This window comes from Prosopis cineraria, unplaced genomic scaffold (genome assembly GCF_029017545.1).
Source record: "Prosopis cineraria cultivar Desert tree isolate PC_DT_omini unplaced genomic scaffold, ASM2901754v1 PC2, whole genome shotgun sequence".
NCBI lineage: Eukaryota > Viridiplantae > Streptophyta > Magnoliopsida > Fabales > Fabaceae > Prosopis > Prosopis cineraria.
This window is the reverse complement of record NW_026555333.1, coordinates 7125497-7142441: the sequence shown is the minus strand read 5'-3', so window position 1 is coordinate 7142441 and position 16945 is coordinate 7125497. Positions and strand designations below refer to the sequence as shown.

At 33.5% G+C, this 16945-nt stretch overlaps 2 protein-coding genes across 3 annotated transcripts; both read right to left on the bottom strand.

Moving 5' to 3' along the window:
• Nucleotides 1-524: 524 nt before the first annotated feature.
• Nucleotides 525-2707, bottom strand: LOC129303777 (gibberellin 3-beta-dioxygenase 2-like). The gene is made up of 2 exons (XM_054943294.1): nt 2174-2707; nt 525-1391 (listed from the first exon to the last, which is right to left on the bottom strand). Exons 1-2 carry the CDS (start codon nt 2671-2673, stop codon nt 887-889), a joined length of 1005 nt encoding a protein of 334 aa, XP_054799269.1. The 5' UTR covers nt 2674-2707; the 3' UTR covers nt 525-886.
• Nucleotides 2708-7325: 4618 nt separating this feature from the next.
• Nucleotides 7326-13497, bottom strand: LOC129303094 (protein TIFY 8-like). Of its 2 annotated transcripts, none has more exons than XM_054942133.1 (6): nt 13085-13497; nt 12090-12277; nt 11532-11974; nt 11345-11432; nt 7860-8088; nt 7326-7774 (listed from the first exon to the last, which is right to left on the bottom strand). In XM_054942133.1, exons 1-6 carry the CDS (start codon nt 13323-13325, stop codon nt 7677-7679), a joined length of 1287 nt encoding a protein of 428 aa, XP_054798108.1. In that variant the 5' UTR covers nt 13326-13497; the 3' UTR covers nt 7326-7676. The 2 variants fall into 2 exon arrangements, with proteins under 2 accessions (XP_054798108.1, XP_054798110.1); XM_054942135.1 differs by having other exon boundaries at nt 11532-11902; nt 13085-13495.
• Between the last annotated feature and the right edge of the window lie 3448 nt (nt 13498-16945).

Below are 16945 nucleotides of genomic sequence, written 5' to 3'. Positions count from 1 at the left end.
CAGTACTTGTGAATTGTGATAATGCATGTATGCCTTTTGAAATAATGAACACGTCCTAAATAATTATCTGCAGCCCTTAATTATCACTTGCGTCGTCAGTGCGCCCCTATTTAATTTTTACTCAAACAAGGAATGTAGCTGCCAACACAAATGAGAGAAACTAAGGTGTGAATTTATAATAAGCAGGAGACATGCAAAGATGACAAGGGTAATTTAAATAAAGAAAAGAAAAGTAATAATTATAATGCGAATATAAATAAATTTAGAAATATTTTATGCTGGAGAATATTATTCGTCATCATAACTTTCAACGAAAAGCAGCAAAAATAAAGGGGGAACGTGCTGGGAGGTCATTCAAATGTACGATGAAATTATTAAACAAAACAAAAGCTAAACTTTATTATTTCATATCATACAATAATTCTTTTTAATTTAAAAACACCCACCTCAGTGCTAGCTAGTGGCTACCGAATTAATCCTGTAACTAAAGCTTTTCTACTTTTTGGTCCACAAGAAGAAGATCAAAAACTGAAAAAACCATATAGTACTCCTTGTGTATAAAAGCTGAGCTGTGATGACCACAAAGGATAACCTTATCCATTTGACCTTAATCAAATTAATGTCTATGGCATATTAATTATTACCCGCTAATATAACTTGAGAAGATAGAAAATCTAACTCATTGTATCTTGATGAACAAATTAAAGAGTCCGAGTCAAATGGATATAACTAAAAGAGAGACAGCAAAGAAAAGGAGCTAAAGGGAAGAAAAAGCAGTGAAGGGGACGAGATCAAGAAATAAGTAAAGAAGATGATGAGACGATTATTAGTTTAATTTAATTAATTTGTGCTAATCAAGGAGAGTGCTTTCCCTAGATTATTGGCCTTAATCCCGATATACTCTTTCACTGTGACGCCCACGAAAACGTGCTTGCTCGGCCAAAGGCGATAGTAAAACGTAATCCAGAGGTGGCCCGTAGAAATAAGCCACCGAGTACCGGTGCTGAACCCTATCCACTGTTACTCTGTGAAGCACGCAAGGGAACCTCGCGTTTGATATTATGTGAAGCAGATCGCCGACGTTCACCACGAGCGCACGCGGGTCCGGGTGCACCGGAACCCAACCCACTCGGTCCTTGAAGATCTGCAGGCCCTTGGTCTGGCTCTGGTGGAGTATGGTCAGGACCGATGTGTCCGTGTGAGGGGCCAGACCCATGGCCCGGTTCGGTTCGGGACACTGCGGGTAGTAGTTCAGCTGAACCGCTCCTGTGCTGCCACTTGACCCCACCCACTTGGCTTCTTCCTCCGAAATCCCCACGAATCCCAACATCATGCGTGTTAGCTTCTCCGCCAGCACCTTCAGTTGCTTCTGATAATTTTCCATCAATTCACTGCCAACAAACACTTCATTACTGTCTAATGATGGTTTTATCATGTAGTATTGAAATCCGAGTGATTAAAATGCTTTGTTCATGAATTTCAAATTAGCTTTTGAACTGATTTTTAGTTCATATTCGTTTTTGTTAATTATGGTGAAGTCTTTCTTGGGAGAGATTAATATTAACTAATACATACAAGAGAGAATTGTTTGAGGGGCCATGCCTCAGCTTCTCTCTAGCATGCATGTGGGGTGTGGATGGTTTTAGAAGATGTTTAACTTGGCTACTTAACATTCATTAATTTTTCAAGGACAACGGCTCAAGCTAAATATCCTAACAATATCTATCCTCAACTCTCACCATATATATATATTCAGGAGGTTACGTCGATATGCGCAACAGTTCAACAGAAAAATATTGCGTATAAGGACAAAACGAATGAGTCTTCTTTTTTCTTCTCTTCTTCATTTCATTCATATATATTAACTTGGTGAGATCACTGGTGAGTATAGCATTTGTTTAGTATGTAAAGACACTGTCCAATGCAAACAAAATTCATTTTTTTAAAAAGATTAGTCTCTGCCCACATGCATCTGATCGATCCAAACACCCGAGTTAAAAGCCCCGGTACGTCATAGAAAAACAAAACTCAGAAAACAACTCTCCCAAAAACATAAACTTAAGCCTATATATATAACATATAAAAACTTAAGATAGTATTAAAAAGAATTACTCAAGCTTAATTCATGAATATAATCAACCTACGTGCATGAAAGTGCATGAGAAGAACATACCAAAACGGTGCGCAGTGATCAGGCCAAATCTCGTTGGCATCGTGGAAAGGAGAGCCCATGATTGTAAATCCTTCATGCCACATATACTTAGGGAAGAAAGGCGATATTCTTGCTCGACCATACCCGGTGGCTCCGTCCGGCGATCTCAAGGCCTTTAGCTTTTGATTCGCCGGCAGGGCAAAGAGTCGCTTTGCCTCTGCCTCTACCTCTTCCAGAAGACTCAACCCTACCCCATGGTTCTTCAATTGGAAGACACCCCACTCCTCACATGCGAACCCTATCTGCTCCACGGCATTCGGATCCATCAGATCGATCACGGGTATCGACAACCCGGATCCTTCCTCATCGTCGTCATCCGCCGAGCAACGGCCAGCACCGTCCATAGTTTGAGGCCATGCATGGGAATCGGGTAGGCTCCGGACTGAAGAAAAGTCTATGGGTATAATATGATGAAGATATTGCGGGTGGTCTCTATACGCTTCAGACAGAGTACTAGCCATCTTTCTAGCTTGGCTAGATTGATAGATTAATTGATTAGAGCTTCAAGTACGATATAATATATTTATATGTGCGTTTATTGATTAAACATGTATGTATGTATGTATGTATGTATGTATGGAGGGGGGGATTAGGTTAAAATGATATCGTTGGGTGAGGTTGGCTATTTGGAATTTGTGGTGTCGGTTTATGGTTTTGGAAGAGAGCAAAGTTTGAATAAGACAAAAGCACGAACAAACGATTCAGAAAAGTTGTGTGGCATCTCAAAGACTTGTTTCTTTTTTCCATGATGAGGGCTTTCGGGGCAACAAAAGAAAATGATATGGGATCGCTTTTGTTTTTCTTTTCGCTTTTGCGGACACAATGCAATTTGGCCGAGCTTTGTCTTCTAGCAGAGAGAAAATAAAAAAATAGGTGAGGGATGGTATCGAAGGAAGATTAATTAATAGGTTAATTAGATTTAGAGTACAGCCTGATCCATGAGATCAGTCTATATGGGACAGAAAACTTACAAGTGTTCGATGTTAAAAAAATCCATTTGTTCTTCCCATATGCTAACCTGTAACGCACGCGAGGTCACGATCTCTGGACATGTGCTAAAACTCAAAATTTTGGAAGGATTTGTTCCGTGTATATATTTTTGAACAATTTGATGATCATGGATCTGTGCTTGGAAAAGTCACAGAGATCTGGGGAAATCTTGGAAAATTATGTGAGTGGACCATATTTTTTATATAATTGAATATATTATTGAAGGCTGCCTCTGGCAGAGAAGATTTTTTGCATGAGATAGTCTTAAAAAGACTGGTAAAAAGTTGAAGTGGAAATGCTTTAAGGGGTTATATTATATTTATATCATATCAATATGTAACATGTAATATTAAATTTATTAAAAATTCGATATTATTTATGAGTTATGAATAATGAATAATGAATAATGTGATTATTATAGTCTTTTCTTGTATGCATAATGGGTATGAAAACGTGTGTGATAATAACATAAAATGACAGACATTTGTGGTTGAATAATGTGTAGGAGTTTCAGGTCGACAAGATTTGTGCAGAGCTTTTTCTGCAGGTCTAAAAGATGGAAAGCGAAATTATTTGAACGAGGGAAATATATATACGTCGTGAGACTCTAGTCAAGTAATGAATGATGGATCGAGACAAAGAATTTCAAATTATTGTTCAAAGTTGTGCATTATGAATTAAAATATTAAGCATTAATCGCACTCTCATTTTCCATGTTTGACTAGTTTTCCATGTTTGACTAAAACTAGATAGATTTTCCCCCCTTTTATTTCCAGCTTCATTCTTTCGTGTAATTTTAATATTCTAATTAAAGTATCCTTTACCAATTTAAAGACTACATTGTTTCATACAAATGAAAATAAAAATGCAAAGTTTAATAAGACAGATGTAGTATTTAATATAAGATAGTTATATAAAAATAATTTGTTTTCGTTACATTAAATTATGCTTTAATTTATTCATTATTTATTCATGAACAAATACAATGGCAAATTTTTCTTCACCTAAATATTAGGATATTTTATCAGCAGCTCTATTGAAGGAAGGCGTTTTAATTTTGAAAATTATAAATTAGACCAATACGCAATGTAACTTCTAGTTTAAAAAGAGATCGAAAGATATATATTTCAAAAAATTATATATATATATATATAAGAAAAAAGAAGTACAAGCGGAGGAACCTAATATGATAATTCCGTAACCTATCAAAGTTGACCATTATCGTGGAAATGCGAGGAAAGATGATTCCTTTTTGTGGCAGATCATATGTTTTCACATGTATGAAACGCATCAAAGATGTTCCTTTAATTAGACTCTGAATGTAGAAATTAGGAGGTGCTCTATGATTACAAGACTGAATTTTTTTGATATATACAACTGCCTGAAAGTTTGAAATTGAGATTGCATGGGCACAGAATATATATATATATATATATATTGAAAAGTTTATAGATAGCTTTTTGAATATATTGACGTGATTCTGTAAGAAAATTCTACATGAAAAAATTAATAAATAAGCACATGAATAATAAAACACAACTTTGTTTTGGTCCAACACAACCACTAAAAATACTCCAGTACTTCGTAGAACTATAAATTTACCGACTTAATTTTGTCAACCCAAACCCTTAGGAGATGCTATTGCCTTTCAAAAAGATGAAATAATAATTAAAAAAAATAGGCTAAATCAGTGGCACCCACATTGTATTTTTTTAAAACTTCTTTCCACTGATTGTAGTGGTTTGAAGTGGTATTTTTTTTATTTACACAAAAATCAAGATGTAAGTATTTATCATATTTTATTATTTAACAGTAATTATTTTTGTTATTTCACCAACAAAATCACTGTTTCTTTCTTTTTCTCTGTTTTTTTCCCCCATTATTTGATGTCACTCTAGGCACAAATAATTAAACGTAATGAGAATGTAAGAGCAAATGGGGAATGCTGGGAGTGTAAAACGCAAACGATAGTCGGTGGTTCCTGAAAGAATTATATTTAAATGAATGAAAGCAATTACAAAGTCAAATAAAATTCATTATCAAAATCATCAATGGTGTGCATATTTTAAGCTTAAATTCAAAGTCATAAGGAAAGTAGAAGTACGTCGGTACCGACTCTCTGTTCCTCTCCTTCACATAAAATGGAATCTCAACTTCATAAATCCAAGGTCTTAGCATGTGTTTAGATTAGAATTTGTAAACTTAATTTTAAAGCTATTATATTTCACTAAATGTGGAATGGAGAAGCAAAGCCCATGATGATTGGATTTGAATTTAATGACGGTACTTAGGTATTAAACACCTGTATCATTTGAGTTGTTAAAATTCAGATTAACAATTTAAATAAATTAACTCATTAATTAATCTCAAATAGAATATAAATTTAGAACTATTAATTTAAATTTTAACAGTTCATGATGAATATTTGGCTATTAAATACAGTTATTGAATTTAAATTAATAATTTGGCAAAGAGAATCAAAGATTAAATATGTTTAAATATGTCAATTATATTTAATTATATAAAAGGCGAAGTTCATATTTAATTATGTCGACACCCACTGTCTTCTCTTCCGTCTTTCCATCACGGAACCAAATACTACAATATCCAATAATAAAGGGGAAAGGATCAACATGACCATGTTATCATAGAATTTAATAATAAACACTTAATTATGCTCAGGTTTGTCCAGAGAGAGCTTCAGCCGGCATTCGAGCTACATGAGCTTGCATCAATAATGGTCAATGGACATGGAAATGTCAAGAATAAAATTTAAGCAAGTTCTTTTTAAAGGGTATTAGGATTTTTTTAATCAAAATAAGACTGAAAATAAAAATTATATCCAATATGTTTTTTTTTTCCTTTTTGAGTGACCTAAGAAATTTTTTAAAATGGTTATTAGATGTTGGTAACAGAAATTTAAACTTCAAAATAAATGACAAATCAAGTTAAAAAAAAATACTACAAATGTTGGCGACGGCTTCAAAATAAAAATTTAAGCAACCTCCAAAGTCATTGCAAATAGATGACATCAAGATAAGAAATTTTTCAAAATGACTATTAGATGTTGGTACCCAAAATTTAGGCTTACCACATGACGGAAGAGCTAAAATTGATATTAACCCCTAATAACAAAATTCGTTAATCCATTGCATGCAATTGTAAATGCAATATATACAAATTTATTAGATAACTTACTAAACAATACATACTTCAATGAGAGAGCAATGCTTGCACTTACTATTCAAACAATTAATAACATGAATATTATCTATGTTCTTTGTTACCTGATAAACCAACTGAATTCTTGAGTTGTGATATAATTTACAAATCAACACAAAATGTAAATAGCTTTGATGACTTGTATTTTACTAAATTTTTAAATACCATTATAAGGGCAAGGTTACCTTTACACAAGTTAATCTTGAAAATTGATACACCAATAATTCTTTAAAAAAAAAAACGTTGACCAAACTTCGAGATGACACAATAGTAGGTCAAGGATAACTAGATTTGGGACAAGTGTCATTAAAGCCATAACATATGAAAAAAAATACTCATGCATCGAATAGATATGAATCCTTCCAAAAATAGGCAGTCATTTCGAATGCAAATAAGACAATTCCTTATTAATTTTTTATTTGCCATGACAATTAACAAGAGTTAAGGTCAATCTCTTCATCATGTAAGTCTATACATGCCAAAACCAATATTCACATATGAGCAATTATATGTTGCAATTTCTTGAGTTAGGAGCATCGAAAGCTTGAAGATTTTGACACACGACAAGTACAACTTGCCCAAGTCTACAACCTCAAATGTTGTGTACAAGGAGATATTTCATGAATTAGATTGAAACTGAATCCCCAACTTGCACCTTCATGTACCGCATCTTTAGTCTGCCATTGAATTCTTTGAATATCGTGTATGGGATGATTTACTTAATGACACTTAATGGGAATCAATGCCAATACATGAGTTATGGTTGCAAACTTAAAGTAGGCTATTGCTTATGAAATGGTGATTACAACCTGGCTTTGAGAATATGCATCGTGCTCAATTCCTAAAGCACCATGCTTCCCGTGCGTCAGAAGGGGAGTAAATGCTAGTTGGATTAAACATGAGAACATAACCTATGAATAGTATAACTTAATATACTTTTATATAACTATTGACTGCACCAATTTTTCACAGCAATGGAAAAATGGCAAAGGAGGTCTTGGGAACCTCAAGATTCAGATATCATCGACTACGTAAGTTTTACCTGAGAGTGAATCTGATATGGCTGTTGAGCCCATTTAAACTATCATTGGATTGCCATCGTACTCTCGCCGATCAATATACTAAACCAACATTTCAGAGTAAGAGCAGTCTAACAAAATCAAGACAGTATTCAGAATACGAGCAATCTCTGTTCTCCTCAGGGCTTATAATCAATGGGTACCGACAACAGTTACAGAGTATAGACTCAGATTCAATGTGATTGCGTCCTTTTGTCCTCACAACGGGGATCTGCTGCTTTAACTGAATTCCTGACATCTTCATTGGCTGCAACGCTTCCCTGACGTGCCCCTACAACCATTTTTTACCAATCACAAACAAATTGGACAGTTTAAAAGGCAAAAGACAAGAAGAAAGATTGTGTTTGAAGAGTTACCTGCTTGAGTAGACAATCGATCGCCAGATTTGATGGCAAGACTAGAAGCACCCGCGAAAGATATTCTGCCATGAGGCTCCTGTGGGGGTGTGATCTTACTCACTGTACCAGTTTCACTATCCCCACACAACCTGTTACTGTCATTAGTGAGCTTCACAGCAGGTTTTGGGGAGTATGTTGTGGACCAACATCCCCCATTTGACCCAGCTAAAGCCATTATAATTTCTGCCTGCACAAGTCATACAATATGAACACGCAACAATTCTGCCTATCTGGGAAGGACTAAATTCATTAAATGCTGTTACGTTTAAACTTTTATGCTGAAATTTTGAAGGCTCGACTAACACGAGTGAAAGGCCAAGTGAGATGAATGATATCAACAAAAATGGCTAAGTACACAGGGAGATAATGGGTATCAAGTAAAATTACCCAAGACTTCCTGTAAAGCAGAATAATTTACCAAAAACGGGTCGCATAATGGACCATAATTATATATAAATTGCAATTTTTAATACATTTAAACAAATACATACAAAGTCCAAGAACTTTTAAACAATGAACATAAAATTATGATTATGCATCGCAAAAGCTCAAGATAAGGAGCCAATCAAAACCTTCTGCAACTGCCTTTACCAGACATCAAAGGGCAAAAGGAATCAATTCACAAAATTCGAGCGCGAGAACTATTGCAAAGTCAAGTCAATTCAAGAATCGGCAACACATGGGCATGGTTAACAGTTGACATTTCAGAGTTATTAAGCAGTGCCAAAGAAAATACAATCAGCATTTCAATGCATTGCAAGCAGATTTCTACAGAAATCCCTATAATCAGGGACTAGTCACCTCTAATTATATCAGGATCCCAGCATTGTGCTGATCTGATGTATTGGATTATATTGCTGATTATTAAGGGATTTAGCCACTGATTTTTTGTTCTCTCGGTGTATATATGTGAATCCCTGTGTCCAGTGGAATACATAAAGAATAAAGATTCATCTTCCAACTCTATAAACCCACATGGCATTAGAGAACAGATCCAACTAGAATCACGCTCACTGAAAATGGGGGATACATCTGATAGCAAGTTGATTAAGGAGTCAAGTGCGAGGCCAACTGAAACCATATACACTCTGGGTTCCGGTCTGGACAGCTCCACCTTCCAACTTGCAGCCAAGAAGTTAGACGAGAAGAAATGTTGTGAATGGGTTCGAGCCAAGAGGCTTGCCATCAAAGGCAGGGATAAGATGGGATACCTTACCAGCAAAGCTCAAGCAGCCAGAATGACTGACTGAGTCACGCTGCTGCCTATCTGTGTTGGCAAACAGGAGAACTTGCCGGTTGCATCATGGTTTGCAAATTTAATGGTACCTTCAATCTATCACACCTTCATGTTCCTGGCACCACAGAAGATGTCTGGGCATCTGTGTGTAAAGCTTTTTCTGATGGAGACAACACCTCACAAGTCTTCAAAAACAACACTAAGTTGTTGTGGCAAATGAAACAAGGTGAGAGATGTGAATGACTATTATGTGGAAATGAAGGCTTGGCTGGAACCTGAGGCAAACTATGAGGAGTGGAAAGTTCATGAATGTTGTATTCCTTCCAAGATAGGGATGGAGAAAGAAAAAAAGGTATGAATTTCGGGTTGGCTTGAATAAGTCTCAATGATGTTAGTGGAAGGATACTAGCTCAAAATACCATTCCTTCAACCATTGAAGCCTTCACTTAAGTGAGGCATGAAGAAGCAAGGCAAAAGGTGATGTTGAAGAAAGAAACAAATGCTACTCCAGATATCTCTGTCAAAGATGTCACGAAATTCTGTCAGTGAACTAAATATTGAGCAGCAGAAAAATCATCTGTGGTGCATGCGTTGCAAGAAACAGTGCGTTCTGCTGATACTTGTCGGGAGATACACAGCAAGCCTATGCATTGGAAATATTGAAACAATACAAAAAATCATGGGTATCAAACTGCCACTAAGAAATCCACAGAAAAATAGGAGGAAGGTAATAAAGCTGCCTTAATGTAGCCATGATCAATTGGGAAAAATTTGGAGCCACAAACCTCTGATCAGTTATCCAAAATTGTTCCCAATAGTTCATTATCCCAAAAAGGTAACTTTCTTCAAGCTCTAAAAACTTCCTGAACTAACAATTTCTTTTTCTTTTGGACAAGCAAGCAGACCTTATTTCTAGTTTTTAACTGAATTTGCTACTAGAGAGAAAGAATGATGGAGGTTCAGCAAACAAATTTTTCTTTTTCCCCTACTTACAGTATGCTTTGCATCCAAGCATCTTGGTACAGCATATAACACCTGCTACTACCTTCATAAATTACCTTATGCGATTCCAAACTGTGAGATATATCTTGCCTAAATTAACATGGTGCCAAATTTATAATTCTCGCCTGTTTAAACACGCGACAACAACTATGGTCTAATATCCTTAAAAGTCAATGCAAGTGAACAGACATGCCATGTCACAAGTCCGTAGCAATGTCCAAACAGATCTATGGTGAAACAACTAAATAAAAGGTAGCACTCCAGAACACCTTATGCTGCCAAATCAGTAAACACATTGACGTCAATGACAAAATGTAAATGAAAAGACATGACCAACATACAAAAAGCTAAACATAATTTAAGCAAAATCACCAAACATTTGATATCTGTTAGCTTATCATTTCAGGAGAATGAGCATATAAACGCTCACCCATCTCTCACTAAGAATTATCACCAAAATCCAGATACAGAGACCACTGGACTTTCTCCAATTCACATAGTACATCTATGCTTCAGCCATAATAAAATAGCATAAGGACTTAAATGCTTTAACTTCTTTTTGGAAGATCAGCTTCGAGTCCAACTACAGTCAAAACTAGGCCCCAAAGTTCTCTTGACAACTTAAAGTTTGTTGCAAACAGCTTGAGAAATCAAGTCCATTTGCAAAAGTTCTGCTCCATTCAAATAAGTGAATTTGTTCTTATTGTCCTAGGCCAGAAGGACATTTTCTGTATGCAAGTGTACGGCAAGACATATATTCAGTTGCTTTTTAAAAAAAAAAATCACCTAATGCAGGTGGTAACCAAAAATATGTAATGAGTTAAATAACAATTTATAATGGTAATATTAAATTGGTATGAAATACTAAGCAAGTGCAATATCAGGTGCCCTATCTTCCTTAAGCAGCAGTTGTATACTCAGCACAGGCATCATGGTGCATAAATTAGCTAAGTATAGTCATGTCAACAATACCATGACACCAGTTTCCTCACAGAGCTCAAACCTTTTCATGCTTTGGTGCTCAAAAGATACTGTTGCCTTCAATATTTCACTAATAGAGGAAAAAACGCTCACAGAGATGGATCTGAGTAAATTACAAAGCACATTTTTCCTATTACGATTAAAATTATAAACCTTTTCATAGATCATGTAACATTAAATGCAGTAAGTATATATATATATTGCTAACAACAAAATACCTAACCTTATTGGGGTGTACATTATCAAAAACGTGAGCTTGACCTCCATAAAAAATAGTCATCTGGCAGCTGGCAGATGCTAACCCTTGTTGACTGCAATCAATACCAGAAAACACATAAACATCCAGCCTCCTTTTTAAAGTAAATAGGAGGAAAGTGCAGAGGGCATAAACAGTTGTTTATAAAAGCTACCTTGGAGGCATGGAAGATTCTGGGTCTATTAAACCAGTCACTGGCTTTGACCTGCTTCTGCCAGGTGCAGACAGAGTTTTCTCGTAAGCAGCAGTGGTGGTGTTCATAGAGCTCAAGATCCCAGGGCTCTTCATTCCTGTCCTAGATCCCTCATCAGCAGCAGATTGAGAAATAAACGAAGGACCAGTATTAGCATCCCTGCTCTTGTTAGAAGGTATCTGGTGCACAAAAGATGCTAATTGACCCCCATGTGGGGGATGTTGCATGGAAGAGCCAGTATTCATGAGAATAGATCGGTCCCATTTATTGACATCAGTCTTGCTGCCCATGGAAGGCTGATATATGTGAGAAGCAACAGTTGGCTTCCTTGACTGCATACCAAGAAACACATAATCATCATTAGACCTTCTAAGCTGCTCTCCTCCAGCTGCATTCCGGAGGATCTGTATATAATAAGCAGAACTAAAAAATAATTAAAAGGAGAGATAAGAGCAAAACAATTTTTCAGCTGTCATAAAATGTGATTATAGGAGAACAGGACCATCTGATAGTTCACACCTTCATCAAATGCAAATTTTGAAGAGAGTCAGGAACCATTTGGAAGGCATCTCTGGAGGAACTCATAAAACTGGAATCAGAATTACTTCTCTTGTTTCCTACTATTCTGTTACTAATCTCAGTGCCAGAAAGATCGCTCCTCGGGCAATAGAATGGGACTCCCTCGAGGTGATTTCCTAACTGTCTTTCTATCAAATGGAAGAGGGAAATTAAGCATTGAAGTCAATGTCGACACATGTAAGACCCATACAAGACACAGAAGCTTCCGAAAATACTTCGCACAACTAAGCACTAAGAGCGTCCATTTTGCACAATGAAAAACCAGTGCAAAAGACGATCTAATGACACAAAAATCAGGGGGATTAAATATCATCATTAACAAATGCGCAGGCATTGGAAAGCATGTCAATGACCAAAAAACCAGTTCAAGTCATAGAGATTCTACATAAGCATTCAATTTCTGACTTTCCGCTATCCTCAATAGGTAAACAAAAAAGTGATTGAATTGAAGAGTCTCTAACCATCTGCAGTGAATGCAGCTCCGACAGTGTATTTACAAGTAAGTTATCCTACTAACTAAAATAGTAGATAAATGATTGAGAATGAAAAAAGTAAGAATATACTGTTTAAGAAAAGAAAGTAAAGCTAGATGAAACACAAAAAGAGGGGAATGCAGAGTTGACGAAAACCAACCGAACCCACCTAACCTAATAATATTTATCTCGCTAAACAAATCAACCAGAAGATAAACCACAACGAAATAGTGCGAGAGAGAGCAGGGGCAGAGAGTACAGTCCATCAGTGGAGGAGAGTCGATACAGAAAACAAATCTCAAGTGCCCAGCGCTTCTACTGAAATTTCAAGCAGAGTCCGCCCTTCAAAATGCTTGAGAAAGAGTAAATGCATGTAGTACGTGGGTATAATTTAGCATGCCAATGGGCCATTTTTTTTTTTTTTCTTTTACAAGGCCAGACGAAGATCGCATGTTCACTCACCGGAAGCGATATCGGAGGTGGTTGATAGGGGACCACGAGCACCACCGGAAGAGGCGCCAACAGAGACCGATACCGACGATGGCGACGCCTCCGACGGATTCGCACCAGCGGTTTTAGGGGCCGCAACGATGGGAGAATCAGTGGGCTTCATGCCCATAAAGTCATGAAAGACTGCTTTTACTGACTGTTGGCTCGAACTGTGATTGCCATTGTTATGCTGTGCCATTCTCAGCATGGCCATCCGGTACCCATCTTGCTCAGCATAGCTAAGATGCTGCTACTCCACACCCACACTCACACACATACGGGAAGAGTGAGAGCAAAGCAGAGCAGAGCACGATCTCTACGAAAGGTAAAAGAAAGGGGCAAAATAAAAGGAGGAATCAGGGTCCCCTTGAGGTAGAGAATGAAAGCAATAAAAGCAAAAAGTCGTCTGTCCATTTCATCCGCTTTGTTTAATAGACTGTTCTCTGTATTCTGAATTCTGTATTTACCCTATCATATCGCAGTAGTAAATGTTATGGCAGATTGAATAACTTCGCGTAATGTGGCTCCGGCAAATTTTCTTGTCACTTCTTCTTACCAGGGGTGAAAGATAAACAATACTTCTAAATTTTTTTTATGAATTATTTTTATCAATTTTATTAATATTAATATAAAAAATAAAAGTATATAAATTTTAAATATATCTTTATATAATAAATTTAAAAAGTAATATCATATTATTTTTTTTATTTCATTAAAAATAATTTTAAAAATATATATCAAATATTCTTAAAAAATTATATTATAATTTATAAATGAGATCAAATAAATAATTTAAAATTTAATTTAAAAACGAGATAAAAGGAAATACTTTAATAAAAATAAAAGATAAATACTTCATGAGTTATATAGACGAATTAAATTATTCCTTCTTGATTTAAAATAATATGCATGATTCATCACCATTCTCATGTTTATTTTAAAAAGTTACTCCCTCTTGTCTAAAATATTAGCATTTTTTAAATAATTTTAATTCAAAATATAAATAATTTAATACATGTAAAAAATTTCTCAATTTTATCATCTGTACTTTTTAATCTAAATATCTGTATAAAATTATCTCTTTCTTCTCATGAAATGCATTGATGATTGAAACTAAGAGTAAAAAATAATAATATATATTTTCATGAGAATTGAAACTATGTTGACCAGTTAATTTTTTTTAAACTACTTATATTTTGAATTGAGAGAATATATATAATTATACTCCTTCTATTTTTAAATATAAGAAAAAAATAAATTTATACTGATTAGAGAGATTGGTTAACTATCATAGTTGTGTTTAAAATTAAAAAAATTGAACTAAACTATCTCTATAATAAATTAAATAAATTGGTCTAATGAGAATATATATTGAGTTTGTGATGAACAACTTCAAAAAAAAGTAATAAATGCTTCTTAAAATTCATAATCTTATTTATAAATAAAAATAAAAAATACATGATAATTTTTCTCATATTTAAAATAATAGGAGGTGCATTGTTATTTTTCATTGCCTGGCGGTAAATATATCTATGAGCATTTAAAACTGTGTCACAATTATTAAAAAAGTTATTTCTTATTATTAACTATATTTGAAATTGATTATTTTTCAAATAGCCCTGTAAGTTATAATCATTTTGTTAGAATTACACAATTAAAGTATAGTTTTAATCTTTTAATTTTATATAAATTTTTAATTTAATCGTTTAATTTTATAAAATATTTTTTTAGTTCTTCAATCATAATATCGTTAGTGTCAAATGATTCTTTTTTGCATCAATTATTGTTACTTTGAAAAAAGTAAACTTAATATATCAGTATTTAATATTATTGTTAATATTTAAAAGTTTAATGTAAAAATTTTTTGGGATAAAATTAACTTTACAAAGTTAAAAGAGTAAAATCAAATGTTGTATGAAGCTAAAAGATTAAGTATATATTTTAACTATTACTATTTTGAATTTTGAATGAGGGGCAAAAATGAAAATGTCATCAAGTGCATATAAATTTGGGTAGTTCTGTTTATAATTAAGATGAAGGAAATTTGATTTTTTTTTTGCTTATAATTGAGATTAAAAAAATTATTTATTTAACTTGGTGTGTGTTTAGATTAAAAAATTTATAATTGATTTATTAAAAAAATTGTAACTAAAATTAACAAACTAAAGTTAAAAAAATATGTGATTTTAACATAATTTATATTTAAATATCTTTTCTTTTAAAAGTTATTTAGGCAAACTAAAACTTATTTAAATAATTTAAATTAAAAGCTAACTGAGATATATAATGATAAAAATAAATATGAGTTTTCTTGTATACATTTTCGTGACTAATTTGACATTTTTAGGGGAAAATATTAATCTAAAAGTTACAATTTTTTAAAAAAGAAGTTACAAATATAAGAAAATATAATTAACATTTATTTAGATAAATTGATTCAAAAATCAATTTAAATGTATACTGATAAAAAAAAGAAAATGAATTTTATGATATATATTTTTAATATTTTTTTGAAAGAAAATAAACTCTCATGTATAATGTATAAAAGAGCATGAATTTTTTGAAAAATATTTTTTTAATAAATTAGTACCTTTTTAAAAATATTGAAATTTAAGTTATAATTTTTTAAAAAAGAATCTATATTTTCATCAAGCTTATTTTGATATTTTCTATAAACTATTTCCAAAAAAAAAGTTCTTCTTTTACATTTTCGTGCTTTCTTGCCAATCATATACTAGTTAGAATCTTTAAACATTGAAAACTATCGAAAAAATATGTTTTTTGAAAGCTTTTGTTTTCGGCTAGGTGTCTAGTTTAAATGTTTTGTTTTTTTTAATAAAAAATAAAGTTAACAGCTTCAATTGGTCCCCAGTGAATCAAATCAAGGTATATTTTCTCTCTTGGCAAGAGAAAAATAAAAAAAAAACGGAAGAAAAATTAGGAGCATGTTTATTTTCTATTTTTAAAAACTGTTTTTTGTTTTTGAAAATAAAAAAATTTTAAAAATTTGTTTGATTAAGTGTTTTCTATTTGCATGTTTGCAAAACTGTTTTCATTTTTTGGTTTTAAAAATCAAAAAAATAAAAAAAAATTTAAATTGTTTTTGTTTTATTTTTTAATTTTTTTTAAATATATTACATTTGATTATTGAAATGTATAATTATGCTGATCAATTTTTATCATAAATCATCATCATTAACCACCTATAATCATCACTATCAATTTATTCTTTAATTCTAAAACTCTTTTAAATTAATATAATCAAATGAATTTTTATTTTGTTTTGTTTTAAAAAATAATTTTAAAAGCTATATTATAAAACATTTTTTAAAAATAAAAAATAAGAACAAAAACCAAACAAGTCCTAAACAGTTAGACTCAAGAATTCATCCCCTTCCTCCTCTCTCTACTCTATCCAACGAAAAACATCCGGCGAAAACGAGCAAATTTGGCAACCAGAAGAATGCAAATTTGGCTACACAATCTCAAAGCAAGAAGAAGGACAGTGTAGTCTGGATGGCAAGCAACACTGACCAAGGAAGATGAGCGACGAAGTCTGGACTGGTGCACGCTTGAAGTGAAGACAATGCAAAGAGTAACAAGTATTGGGTGAGGTGAGAGAATAAAGGAAAGAGAGAGTCTAGCATTGCGTTAAAAAGCTCCAAGACTTGACTTCTTGAAAATGTTCTTTTGGCCCAATGCCCGTCCACTTTTTTTTTTTTAATCTAAACAAGAATTTTAATTTTGCAATGGACTTTAAACATTTGAACTATCCGAAACTCAGTTAAAATATAATCCAAACATGTTATTAATCAATTTCAGGTACATAAATTT

Coding starts and splice junctions, on each gene's coding strand:
- LOC129303777 (XM_054943294.1), bottom strand. CDS start 2,673: ATGGCTAGTACTCTGTCTGAAGCGTATAGAGACCACCCGCAATATCTT. Junction 1,392..2,173: donor GATCACTGCGCACCGTTTTG/GTATGTTCTTCT, acceptor GTTTGTTGGCAG/TGAATTGATGGAAAATTATC.
- LOC129303094 (XM_054942133.1), bottom strand. CDS start 13,325: ATGGCCATGCTGAGAATGGCACAGCATAACAATGGCAATCACAGTTCG. Junction 11,433..11,531: donor GAATCTTCCATGCCTCCAAG/GTAGCTTTTATA, acceptor TATTGATTGCAG/TCAACAAGGGTTAGCATCTG. Junction 8,089..11,344: donor ATAATGTACACCCCAATAAG/GTTAGGTATTTT, acceptor TGACTTGTGCAG/GCAGAAATTATAATGGCTTT.